The sequence below is a fragment of the Protopterus annectens genome, chromosome 9.part0 (genome assembly GCF_019279795.1).
Source record: "Protopterus annectens isolate FY-2018-M chromosome 9.part0, PAN1.0, whole genome shotgun sequence".
Taxonomy (NCBI): Eukaryota; Metazoa; Chordata; order Ceratodontiformes; family Protopteridae; genus Protopterus; species Protopterus annectens.
Window position 1 is genome coordinate 1,812,154,655 of NC_056743.1, and position 14,185 is coordinate 1,812,168,839.

The 14,185-nt window shown below is 40.1% G+C and overlaps 1 protein-coding gene across 1 annotated transcript in view; it reads right to left on the reverse strand.

Annotated features, from left to right (window-relative positions):
* Nucleotides 1–14,185, reverse strand: part of LOC122812280 (venom factor-like) — a 2,973,268-nt gene that overhangs the window by 1,773,483 nt on the left and 1,185,600 nt on the right. The window contains exon 13 of the mRNA XM_044084681.1: nucleotides 865–1,071. Coding sequence (XP_043940616.1) covers nucleotides 865–1,071 — 207 coding nt within the window. The remainder of the gene's footprint in view (nucleotides 1–864; nucleotides 1,072–14,185) is intronic.

Sequence of the window (14,185 nt, forward strand, 5' to 3'; positions counted from 1 at the left end):
ATCACATTTTCTATAAAAGTGGAAGCAGTCTCTTTTGGACACAGCTGTTTTTGCCTGTTGTGGGGATTCTTTCTGAATCCAGAGATTATATTTTGCCATTCAGGTGCATTTCATATGAATGTTTTCTACTGCCTCCTTATCTCAGATGTCCTGTTGACAGATGTCAGTGTAACTCCAGAAAGAAAAAAGTTCATAATACTGTAATCACTGGCAAAACCTTGCATAGAACAGTTCTGATCGTCTGACTCCCTTTTGATGTTTCTTTGCTGTAGCTCAGTAAAGCATTTCTCTCATCTTAGTGTGTAGAATATATAGAAAGCAATGTGAGCTCCAATTTAAACTCTGCCTTCCAAGTAGCACAGAAAGTTAAAGCTCCAACGTGTTTCATTTTCCACTTGCATACTGTGTGACTCTAAGTCACTTCATTACAGAATGGCTCCAGATCATGTATGCAGAGAGGAATTTGTGTCTAGTGGGCTTAACTGGTTAACCAACAGTAAAAGAAACTTTATGTTTTCCAGGCAATATTTGCTGCTGATGATTGTACAGACAGAAAAGAAAATCTAAATCAATGTAAATACACCATGTTTTTGAAAAAAAGAAGAGTGCTGTTACTTTATTAGGTTGCTTGGATATAGCCCTGCTAAGATGATCCCATGGACATTCAAGACGTAAAATGAAAATATTTGCTAACTGAACTGTAAATTCTCTGCAGAATAAAGGCCAAGGCTGCAAAATCTCAGAGCTGATAAGATTGAACAACTGAATCTACAGCAGATAGCTTGTTAAAAAACATTGTAAACCACACAAATACACATAATTCTTAAAAAGAATATCCTTTATAAAGAGCATAAATGTACATACTTTACCCATACATGACTCCTTGACCTTAATCCATGCTGAGTCAGCAATGATTTGATATTTAGAATCTGTACCGATGACAGCATAATACGCAACAACACGGAAGGCAGGAAGCAGCTCCGGTCCAACAGTAATTGAAAATGTAATGAACGTTTGTCCATCAAATTGTGTTTCACTTGCAATCTTAACAATTCTGCCTTTGTTTAAAATCTGTAAGAAAGACAAGTTGATAAGCAAAAAAATTATTTTCAAGTTTTCAGACAAAGATCATCCATTAGCCTTTATGTTGCCTTTTTTCCAAGAGCTCTGGTAATGTAAAACATAAATTTAGTCATCAAACCAACATAGTTAAAAATAAAACAATACATGCACATAATTATGTATATGTAAATCTAGGATATGATAAGAAAAATATATGAACAGAGTAACTTAAAATCATGTTTAAATTTAAAATCAAATTCTTTCATAAAGTTTCAAATCTAGAGAATCACAGAGGGCACATAACATATGAATGGTACTCTGCATTTTCTATCCACATTCTAGGATTCTCAGAAACATTAAAGGAAGAATAGATCTGGAATGCAGGCATATACAGGAGTAGTAGGTTTTTCAAATGGCCTAGCTTCTGATTAATTTATCTATCTATCTATCTACATATCTGTCTATCTATCTATCTATCTATATATATATATATATCTATATGTCTCCCTATCTATCTATCTCTCTATCTACCTATCATTGTTTTGTTGACTGGGTTAGCTCCACAAGGCTAGTGGCCTCTTTTCAGGGGACACCAGAGGTGGTAGTCATACTGCTAAGGGAAATTTGGCCAGGGTGTTGTGGAACTTCCCCTACTCATTTTGATAGGTGTCGTGGGATCATTTACATCTAACTGAGCTACCACAAACTCACACAGAGACATTGGTTTAATGTCTCATCTGAATGTCGAATATGAATTTGAAGTGTCACAAGAAGATAACATTATCAAGCACTGAAGAAATTAGTTTTCTATTAACGCATTAAGAAGCATTCTGCGCTATCTATTGATTATGCAAATTAATCCTTGATAGCCTCAGGTATACGTACATTGCTGTAGTTCAGCTTGGATATAACCAGGTAGTATGTTAAGGACAAAGGAGTTGCTTATTAAATATTTCTTTATCTACCGTATTACCTTTATGAAATTGCTTAAACAAAATATGGCACTACTGTTTCTACACTATCCACAATGTTCATAGTATGCTAGTTAATGGTTGTTTAATACACACAAGTTGATAGCATTCTTATGTACTTTAATTATGTAATTACAGTACAAAATCAACAATGACTGAATTGTAAAGTATGGTCTGCTTGCTATATGGAATAAATGCAAGACTACAGTGAATGGGGTTATCCACTGAACTAAATGGACACTAGCTGACCTATTTGTTATCCTATGGCAGCTGTATTACACAGATTGTAGTACTGACTTGCTGTGTACATTAATATTGCATATATTAATATTGATAACACACACAGACTAACTTCAGAGCATGCATCACACTGTATATATGTGCTTTCCATAATGCTGGATCCTTTCATTCTGATCCATCCAGTACAACTAACTGGTCTTTCATTTACCTGTCAATTCTGATTCGACTTCACTAGTGCTCCAGCGCTGAGTTGTTTTAAACTTTTTCCCCTCCCATCATCCTTTGCAGTAGCTGGCTGACCTCGTCAGACAGAGTTTGCGGCCTACTTCAGATATTTAATTGGGGAGGAGAGAAAAAATAGTGGAGTAAAGCTTTTATGCTGTCCTTCAGGTATCCTTCCAGTTATAATTTAGAAGAGGGTTGAAGGAGGGATGTCATATCAAATGGACCAGAATGAAAGGATCCAGCTTTATGCTAAGTACATAACTACCTTATCCTAGTTAAGCTGCCTCGACACTCTAACTAATAGGTCACAGCACCAAGAATCTTTTGTACCTGGCTGGTGTCATGACAGAAGGCCTTTTAGAACAGTGGCCATGAAGGATGCCCTGGACCTGGAAATGACAACAAGTTTGTAATGTTTAGTAAATATATGCAACGAAGATCAGACTGCTGTTGCACAAATCCCTTCCACTGAAAAATTCCTGAAAAAGGCTGTTGATGTTGATGTAGATCTGGAAGAATGAGCTTTTGGTTTAAAGGAGAGAGACTTCACATGCAAAGTCAAAGGAGATGCAGTCCAATAGCCACCTGAACAAGGAAACTGGAGGCACTTCTTCCCAGCTTGTTCATAGCAAAAGGAAATAAAATGTTGATTATCTTTCTTTATAGATTTAGTTTTCTGGAGTAGAATCTCAACTCTCTGTGGATGTCTAGGATATGAAGGATCTACCCCTCCTGGAATTATTTACAAAGACAACCAGTGAATGAATCATCTGCTTCAGGTTAATTTTAGAGGCCACTTTGGGGATGATTTTCTTGTGGAGACTGTCTTTATGTAAAAACTAGGTAGGGTGGTTTGGAAGACAAGGCTTGTAATTCTGAAACTCTTCTGGTTAAAGTAACTGCAACCAAAATAGGACTTTTCCTGGACAAGTAGCTTAATTCCAAGGAAGAAGCTGGTTTGAGGGGACTTTTAGTTAAGGCCTCCAAGACAAAGTTACAGTGATTGGATGATGTAGGAATAACATTCCTTCCTAAAAGTCCTTGTATAGTTTGCATGATTCTTACGAATAAGAATCAAAGCTGTTGTGGTAGTTGGATATGGAGGCTAGTTACAGCTTGACAGTAGAAGAATTTGAGCCCAAGTTAAGAAGGTTTGAAAAAAAATGAAAATTATCAGGGATTAAGGCAGAAAAAGGATCAATGCCATGGTCTGCTATCCAAAAATGAGAAATGTGTCCATATACTGTGATATAATTTGAAGTGGATTCCTTCAGAGGTGCAGAAAGTACACTTTGTGATAAAAAAGTGTTTATGGCCATTAGGGGAACTGGTAAAACTATGCAGTTAACTTGAGGTTGTGCAGGTTTGGTTGAATCACTCTGGATGTGTGAGATGGACATGATCTAGTTGTGAATTTAGAAACCAGGGGCACATCCTGAGATGAGATGCTACCAAGAGGTAAGTACAGTTCTGTAAGTAAACCTATCACAAAATTAGTTGTCCAGTTGATCACTGCTGCAGTAACTTTAGCTATATGGGTTACATCTTGCCTAGGATATAAAAGCCTGCCAGTCCTCAAAGCTTAAGGGTTACTGCAGCAGTGATCATTTGATTATCTGCTATTATGGTAAGTTTACTTACCCAACTGTACCATGTTCATCATTTGATCACTGCTGCAGTAGCCTTAGCTATATGGGTAGATTACCATAGCATATAAGATTAGGGAGGAGGAAGGATTAGGGTCTAGGAGCTCCTGGAGAATGCTCCTAGCAAACCCTGTTCTAGAGCTGGAAAAGGAGTCTAGTTTGTAGGGCTTTGGAAATGTATGAACATTGGACCAAGTTGCTGCATCTAGAATACTTCTAGAGTCCACCTCCTTCCACGAAGTCAAGGCCCTAGTACAATGTACCTTGATCCTGACTGGAATTTCCTTGTTGTAGATGGAATAACAAAAGGAGCTATCATAGGACAGCCATTCTGAAATAGTCTGCTTTAACAGAAGTTACCCTTTTTCTTACCTTCTTAAGAAATAAATAACTGATCAGAATTTCTGAAGGTTTTAATTCTGTCAAGATATTATCTGGGTTGCCTGTGGGCATCCTGAGTATGAATACCTTTACAGTCATTTTTACGTTGTGGAAAGAAATAGGGAGATGGCTTGCTTGGCTCAGATTAAATGTTTAGGTATAAACAAAGGATTCGTTCTCAAAAAAACTCTATCACTGTGAAAAATGAGATAAGGTTGAGCCACCATGAGAGCTTGCAACTCAGACACTCTTCCTGAAGAAATCAAAGCAATCATCAAAACTATTGTCCATGTTAAGAATCTCAAATTAGCCTAAAGAGATGATTCAAATGACAAAAGACTTTCTTTTTCCAAGTCAAATTAAAATCCCAAGGATAAACCACCTCCTTTCTAGATGGATGGATATGAAGAGACCCTTTAAAACCATTTTTACTTATAAATGCATTGAAAGAGGGGAGCCATGGGCAGACATTCTGAAATGGCTGACAAATGAACCTTGATAAAGGAGTAAGAAAGGTCGCAGGATAATAACTCAAACAAATATTATAGAACCAGAGAAATACTAACCTTAAAAGTGCCTTAAATTCTTTTTCTGGCACTAAGTAGAACATCTTTTCCATTTGTTATTGTTTGATTTTCTAGTAGCAGGTTTCTTTGCCTCCTTTAATACCTTCTGCAACTCCCCAGAAAATAGGTACAGAAAAGATATTAAGCTGTATCGTCCAAGCAGTCAGTTTGAAGTTGAGTCAAGATGGGATGTATCAAACAAGGTGTGAATGTTAGCCAAAAGATTTGTTTCAGGTGTTTCCCATGGCTAGATCAAATACTAGAAGAACCCCCTAGTTCAATTTCTATACATGAGCATCTGTCCTGGTCCTACCCAGCTTGTCAGCCATAATGTCTTGTTCTGACAGAATGTAAGGTACCTGTAGAGTGAGATTGTGCTGAATTGCTATATACAAGGCTATCATGGTTAATCTGCATATTGGGTAAGATCTGGAGTTTGCTTGCATACCACATCAAGATGGTGTTATCTGTAACCACTTGTAGAGGCCCTAATGGTCACAGATAATTGAGAGATGAGAGAATTTATGATTGCAATGTCTTTATGTTTATTTGTTTTGGTTTGTCTTTTTTGTTCCAAAGAACCTGTACTTTTATCCTCAAAGACACAGCTCTCCAAGTAAAGTCTAAAACATCTGTTGTTACAGATTATATTGGGGCTGGAAGGGAGACAGGGAGACCTGGATTCCAGTCTCCCCACCAAAATATTTCCCTTTGTACAAATCCCAGTACTACAGTTTCAACTATTTATGGGTGCTGATGTTGGGACCAAACAGATTTTAGGTACCATTTAATTTTTCTTAAATAGTCTGGCTAGAGGAATCATGTGAATCATAGATGCCATGAACCCTAGTATTCTGAGAAATTCCCATGCTGAAGTTCTGGACTAAGTGGGAAAAAATCTGGAATAGCTCTAGATATAAATATATTGTTTCCTGTGGAAGAAAAGCTCTTTGAACTGATGTATCGTGGAGACACTCCAGAACTACAACCATGTGGGAGGTAGTCAAACAAAACTTTAGAATATTTTCCAGGAAACCCAGTCAGCAAAAGAGATCTCTTACCGAAGCGGGAGTGTCCTGACACTTTGAAAAAGACTCTGCAGGTCATCAGAATAAGGAAAAATGTGAATGTCTTGCAGTATACAATAGGCTATCACTGGTGCTAGACACTTTGTGGACATCCTTGCAGAGAACTGATAGTGTTATACAGACACATAAAACCTTAAAAACATTTGAAATTTGAGGATATAGGAATATGAAGATCAGCATCTTTTAGATGTCGAAATACAAAAAAAAACTGAAAGAGGGTCGGATGTTGGCCTAATGATTAAGGTGTTTACCTTACAACTACAAGATGCAGAGTTTGATTCTCACATGGGCTAACTGGCTAGGCTTAAAATGGCCCACAAGGCAGTTAGCCTAGTACTAATCAATTAACATATGGATATGAATTTTGGGACTTTCACAAACTGAATGAGAAAGGAAAGTTCTAAGACTAGTCTCATGAGGCTTATTTCTTTCTTTGGCATCAGTAACATTTTTGAATAAAAACCTTTCTCTGTCCAGGAAGGCAGAACACGTTTTACGACCCTCTGAGTCAGCAAATGCTGAATGGGGGGGTTGATCTGGTGGATGAGGAAGAATCCTCTGAAAAAAAGGAGAAATTCTCATTAACATCTATACCCCTGTTGGATGACTGCCACTATCCATTTGACTGAGATTATCTGGTGTCAAACAGGGAAATGGAGAGACAAAGAGCAAGTCCACATCTATTTAACTCCTACCAGTGATGTACTGTTGCCAGTTTCTCTCTCTTCCAACAGCCTAATTCTCCAGCCACCCCCACACCATTACATTTGTAAGACCCATTCTACACCTATGTCCCACCATTCTTAAATGTATACACATAACTGCAGACATACACAATCATATAAGAAATATCTCATTTACAATAATACATAGGCACACACACACACACACACACACACACACACACACACACACACACACACACACACACACACACACACACACACTCTTAAGCCATCAAATTGCAATTAAGTATTCTAATACTAATCTATTCAGTGCCCCCCAGTGATCACAGCTAACTCCATCCTCCATGCTCTATTAAAACCTACTCCTCCTATACTCCTTATCCCATTGTGTTACTATTTCTCTTACTGACCTCTCTCAACAAACTTCACCCACCATTATACATTACTCCCTCCGGCAAATCATATCCCTTAAATTATTCCCGTCACATTTCTCTGCACTAATTCCATCATATGCAGCCCTTCCCCCTCTCCTTATTCACACCCCTAACAGTCCAACAGTACATCATGACACATAAGATGTATCACCTACCCACACAACACTGCATGGTAGTGTTCAGAATCACTGCAACTTCCCTCCTCTGAGTCTTTGATCAAGCAGTCTCAATCCTCACCACTGACACTGGTGGGGAATGTTCACTGAGAAAAAAAATATATACACACAGTATTTTCAGAAGCAGCTCTCTACACCAACTACAATTTCCCTTAAGAGCACACAGGGAATGGACACTCCTGTCCTGGGGCTGGGCTTTCTCTACAGACCACAAATAAGACTCCCCATTGACACAGTTATAAAGTTGTGTCCTTTGCCGGGTGTTCTAAGCCAGGTCCTCCACCACCCTCTCTGTGAAATCAGTGCTCTCAGTCTCCCTGTTCAAAGTAGCTGACACACACACTCTCTATGAGATTTGATTTTCACACACACACACACACACACACACACACACATACACACACACACACCTGGAAAAAGCTTGCACAGATTACTATAAGGTCACCAAAACACCCAAAGACAGCTACTCTAAGACTTTTACCAGGGTATCCAATTACTCTTAGTAAAATTAATACTTATACAAATGGTAGTGCTTAACCAAGCAACAAAACTTTTAGGAATGTGGAGCCAAAGTGCCACTTTATAAATAAATGCAATTATCCTCAAAGGTTAACTATTTTCTAAAAGGCCAGCCACAATGAAAGGTATAGATATATTTAACAATAAATATTAAAAACATGAAAATACTTAATATCTATTTACAATAAACACCAGAGTTTCATCAAAGGAAATATAAAAAAAACAACATAAACAGAAAGACTCAGACAGACACAGGAAAAGCAGCATTCAGCTAATCTCACTATATTTTCCGAAATTGACTGAAAATTACTATTCCCTAGTTACTTACTAAAGCAAGACAACATGAAGTTAGATGGATGTCAATTACTAGATCTAATAACAAAGTGCTGAGTGCCACTCTCATTAGTATCTAAATACAATTTTGGTGCTGGCTACAGGATGACATCACATGTGGTCACCTGACTCAGTGGTTCCCACACTACCCCCTTTCTAGATACTGAGCCAGGATTTGGCATAGATGAGTCAATATAACTTTAGCTAAAGGCTTAATACAGCATCTGGAAGCTATAAAATACAATTCCAACACTTCTACCCTTCCTGCAGAAAAGGCTTTTCACAGACATTGCATCCCTGGATGCATTCAGACCTGTGAGACAGAATCTTTATAGCTTAAACCAAGTCATTTACTTTCAGGATATTTTTCTTAAGCCTAGCTGGGCTGAGCTTAATCCCTTCCCTTCCAGTATCTTCTGTTAAAATATATACATTTCAGCAGTTACAACAGTACAGCTTGACATGAATGTAGATTTCATTTCTGTCCAGCAGGACCCACTATTGATACATTTTAACACAAGTGGCTTTACAAATAAATTTTTACAAAAACATCTGTACAAATCAGTTTGATATTCAAATGACATATAATTCAGTCCAAGCCTCACTGAGGCTATCAGTCACCAGATCGCCTCAGACTCCTCCTGCCACCCACTGCAAATACTCAGAACAAGGGCCTCCCTATCATGGTAAGGCTTCATCATGTTAACAATGGTATAGTTTGTGCCTTTGCTTCCTGCCTAGCAGGTTTACCCTGTAGTTAACATCACTGACCTTCCTTATCACTTTGATGGGTCCTTCACAAACTACCTGCAGCTTATTGTGTCTGACAGGGATGAACACCATAACATGCTGTCCCACAGCATACTCTCTGGCTCAAGCATTCCTTTCATACCAGACCCTTTTTCTGGTGTTGGGCTCTTGCCAGGTTCTTCTGGGCCAAGCCCATGAGCTCCCTAAGCCTTCCCCTCAGGTTTAGAACATATACCACAACAGACTGCTTAAGGGAATCACACTCATTCTCCCACTCATCATGAATCAAATCCAAGGGCCCCCTCACCCTATGCCAATACAGCAACTCAAAGAGGGAAAAACCTGTGGATTCATGGGGTGCCTCTCTGTATGCAACCAACAGATGAGGCAAATATCTGTCCCACTCCCTCATAAACTGGTCTGTAAATGACCTTAGCATAGTCTTCAGTGTACAGTTTAACCTCTTCAAAAGACCATTAGTCTGGGGGTGTTAGGAGACAGTATTTAGGTGCTTCAACCCACAGCTCTCCCACAGACAAGCTAGAAGGTCTGACATGAAATTGGCACCTCTGTCAGTCAGTATTAATCTTGGGAAACCTACATTGCTAAAACATCTAAGAAAGCATTTGCCAACTTCTCTTCCTCGATGGAGGACAAAGCCACCACCTCAGGGTATCTAGTAGCATAATCTACTACCACTATGATATATTTCTTCCCTGTGGAAACTGGGGTATTGAGAGGCCCCAAAATATCCATAGCTACCCTCTGAAATGGGTCCTCAATCACAAAGACAACAAAGGAGCTTTTACCTTGTCTCCTGCTTTGCCTCATTTTTGGCACAGCTCACAGGTCCTGTTGTACCCTGTTACATCCCTTGCAATCCTAGGCCAATAAAAGTTCTGCATAATACATATCTTGGTATGCTTTATGCCCATATGGCTTGCAAAAGGAATGTCATGATCTATGGCTAGAACTGCCAGATGGTAGGCTCTGGGCACAACCAACTGCTGTATTACTTGACCCTCTAGACCTCTGTTAAGGGTCCACTCTCTATAAAGTACCCATTTGTTCTAATATACAGACTCCCCTTTGCCTTGAGAATCAGGTGCCTCCTTAGCAACCTCCCTCAAGCCTCGTAATATAGCGTCCGAGAGCTGAGCCTGTCTCAACTCTACCTTTGTGACCCTTCCCAGCACCCTTTCCACAGGAAGTCTGGTATGTTCTGACAGCAGTGCCTCACTGTGAGCCAGGGTGCTACCACTCACCTCTGCCCTTGCAGACTCCCTCTCCAAAGGAACATCAGTACCTATTAGCAGTTGTAGCTCACCTTCAGGCTCACAGCTAGAGGGTAGCTCCCTCCCTAAAATAGCCACATCACCATACTCAGCTTCAGGTGTTGGGACTGTCTGGGTCTCCCCCAGGCTACCAGACCCACATGCCTGTCTCCAAGCTTGACTGCAAGTAACTGCATGCACACAAGGTAATGCATTATCAAAATCATTCTCTAGCAAGACATCTGTAGGGATATCCTCAAACAAACCTACTTGCTTGCTTCCTTTTCCACCCTTCCAGTCAAGGTCAACACTGGTCAGAGGTATTTGGAATGAGATCCCTCCTAAAGCTCTGATGGGAGTGGATTGCCCAAGCAATTACTGCTCCTCTTTAACTCATCATTGCAAGCTTCACAATGGTTATGTCAGAGTATGTGTTTCGCTTGGCAGTGGCCTTTTTTCCATCCAGTAAGATAGGATACAAACTCTGGTGATAGTTTGGTACCTCTGTTGTCTCCAGACACCTTACCACTGGTGTATGGTTATTCCCACTTGCTGGTTCCCCCACCTTTTGTTCCCCACCTTGCTTCAGTGGACATTTGTATGCTACATGGCCCCTCTGGTTGCATTTAAGACATCTAACCCTTGATCCTGGCTCTGTACCTGAACTAGTGGCTTCTCCTGTTACTGGCAGACTCTGTTCAGGTGATTCAGACTGCCCCTCATGGGTTCCCTTATATTCATGTGCAGCAGTTGGTATCTCCTTCTTGTGCAGTGGTGCCCTGCTTGCTAAGTAGAGATCCCCTTTTTTCCTCATCTCATCTGCAGAGTTACACTCCCAGTCTGCTAACCAGATTCTCATATCCTCAGGCAAAGTGCTAAGGGCTTGTTCCTTCACCAAAAGGTCTGACAGCCTTTCAGACATAATGACTGGAAACTCACTCACTCACCTATGAAAGTAAGTGCTTAGCTCAACAATATAATCACACACACTTTCACCTGTCTTGCTTCTATGTTCACTAAACTTTTTTTCTCTAAGCTTCAGGTGTTAACTGAAAATATTACAATAAACATTGTTTAATCTTATTATAATTTAAACAATCACTATCAAACAACTTAGAAACAGCAGTTACAGCTTTATCATAGATTAAGGGGATCAGGAACCGTACCCAGAGCTCTTGATCAAAATCATATATTCTACATACTCTTTCAAATACATGAATAAAACCATCAAATTATCACCTTATTTATACTGTGGAAGAAATGTACCGAACCTTGTTGCTGCTGAGATTTGGTTATTCCCCTCCCCATTACATACATGTTCCTGTCAAAGAGTCAGCATGTCCCTCTCATATTGATGTTGCTTCTCATTTTCTTCAGCCTCCAAATGCCACAGTCTCTCTGCTGATACTAATTACATGCATTTTGCCTTCAGTTTAAGTCTCTTTAATTCCAGACAGGTTTTTAAATCCTCTGAGGAAAAGGTAAACTGTCCTGTGTATGACAGCTGTACATCCCCCATCACCAGACTGGTTGTCTTCCTGTTTGGACTGTACTGCAGCTGCAACTAAGGCTGAAATAATTTCCTCTTTAGTCAGTTTGGCATGCACCATTCCTTTGGATATGCACATCTTAGACAAATGGTTCACCATCAGCTCTCCATAATCCTCTACTCACATCTTTGCCTGCTTTCCCTGGCTAAATTAAACTAACAAAAATCAATAAAACTGTTGTGAAAATGAAACTCTATATGTTTAACTTGTGGCTGCCGAAACAACACACACCTTCAGTGACAACTGCCCACAGGCTCCTGAAATTCAGCTAATATCTCACCCAGCTGCCACCAATGTGTGACAGTCTCTATTCTGGGCCAATAATCAAGAAGGATCAATCCTCACTAGTGACACCAGTGAGGGAAGGCCACTAGAAACACAGTATATTCAGATGCAGCTCTCTGAGCCAAACACAGTTTCCTTTAAAAGCATGCAGGGAGCATATTCCAGACCTGGGGCTGGACCTCTCTCTCTCTCTCTCTCTCTCTCTCTCTCTCTCTCTCTCTCTCTCTCCCTCTCTCTCTTCAGGCCCCAAACATGACTCCACACTGACCACCTTGGAGCTCTGTTGTGTCCCCGTTCCAAGTAGCTGGCACACACACTTCAATATTTGATTTTCACACACACACGCATACACACACACACACACACACACACACACACACACACACACACACACACACACACACACACCTGGGAAAGGCTGGCATGGATTTACCAGCTGTGCCCTCTCTGCCCAGACTATAAGGTAATTATGCTGCCACCAGTCAGCTATTCTAAGGCTCTTACAAGGGTACAAAATTATACTGAGTAAAATTAATACTAATGTAAATGGGAGAGTTTGACTACTGCAGCAAGACTTTCAGGAGCGGCCACAATATCACTAAAATAAGCATAAGTACTCTTAAGATGTTAAAAGTATTCTCTAAAAGACCAGCCATGCTGAAAGGTATAGAATATTTAATAATAAATAATAAAATAGAAAGCTTGAGAATACTGAATATCTAGTTACAATGAACACCAGAGTTTCAGCCACAGGAGATATAAACAATAACACAGTTGGATAGATTCACACAGATGCAGTAAAAATACAAGTTATGTTCTTACCATAACGTTCCATGTTAGTTGTCTTCTTCTCGCCTTCGTTCTTGCTGGATGGGTTCGGAGCCGACCTCGGCTCCGACTCGGCCACTCTAAAAGCTCGAGAGTTGGTTCCACCGGCTCGAGGCTCCCTTTATATCCCACAATGCTAGGCGGTATTACCTCAGATCTCGTTTGTAAGCTAGGCCCAGCCAATAATAAATCCAGAACTACTGGAAATGGGAAAACCCACCTCTATAAAAGGAAAGGAAGAAGGTGACCTGAAACCTGATGAGGGAATATATGCATAGTATAGCATATACATATATATAATAGAGGTGGTAGAAAGAGAGGTCACAAACAAACTCCTCTAGGTCTGTCCAGCCTAGGGAGAAGGAGGGGGGACGAAGGCGAGAAGAAGACAACTAACATGGAACGTTATGGTAAGAACATAACTTGTATATGTTAAGTTGTCTATCTCGCCTTCATTCTTGCTGGATGGGACCGCGTCCCTAGCACCTTGACCCGGGTGGCCTATCGGAACAGACTCTTGAGTACAGTGGAACCAAAATTAGCTCTATGTCTAGAAGCTAAATCCAACTTATAATGAGAAATGAAAGTGTGAGGAGTAGCCCATGTAGCTGCTGCACAAATGGTATCAATAGGCAGCCTGTCTTGGAAAGCTATAGAGGTAGCCAAAGCTCTAGTGGAATGAGCCTTAGGTTTGTCAGGCAACTTTTTGTGTCTAATTTCATATACAAAGGAAATCAGGGATGTTAGCCATCTGCAGAGTGATACCTTCGAAACTGCAAGGCCCTTTCTGCTTTCTGCATAAGAGACAAACAACTGGTCAGTTTTTCTGATCTGTTTGGTCCTGTCCAAATAATACCTTAATTGACGATGAACAACTAGCCAATGCAATTTTTGTTCAGACCTGTTAGAAAAGTTAGGAAAAAACACAGGAAGGTCTATGTTTTGATTTGGATTTGCCGCAGAGGCTACTTTAGGTAAAAAGGATGGATTGGTCCGTAAGGATACCCTATCCTTATGAAACAACAGATACGGTGGTCGACTGCTGAGTGCATGAAGCTCTGAGACCCTTCTACCTGAAGTGATGGCTATCAGAAAGAGAGTCTTCCAGGATAGTAATTTCATTGAACAGGAAGCTGCAGGTTCAAAAGGAGGAAGAATCAAAGATGTGAGA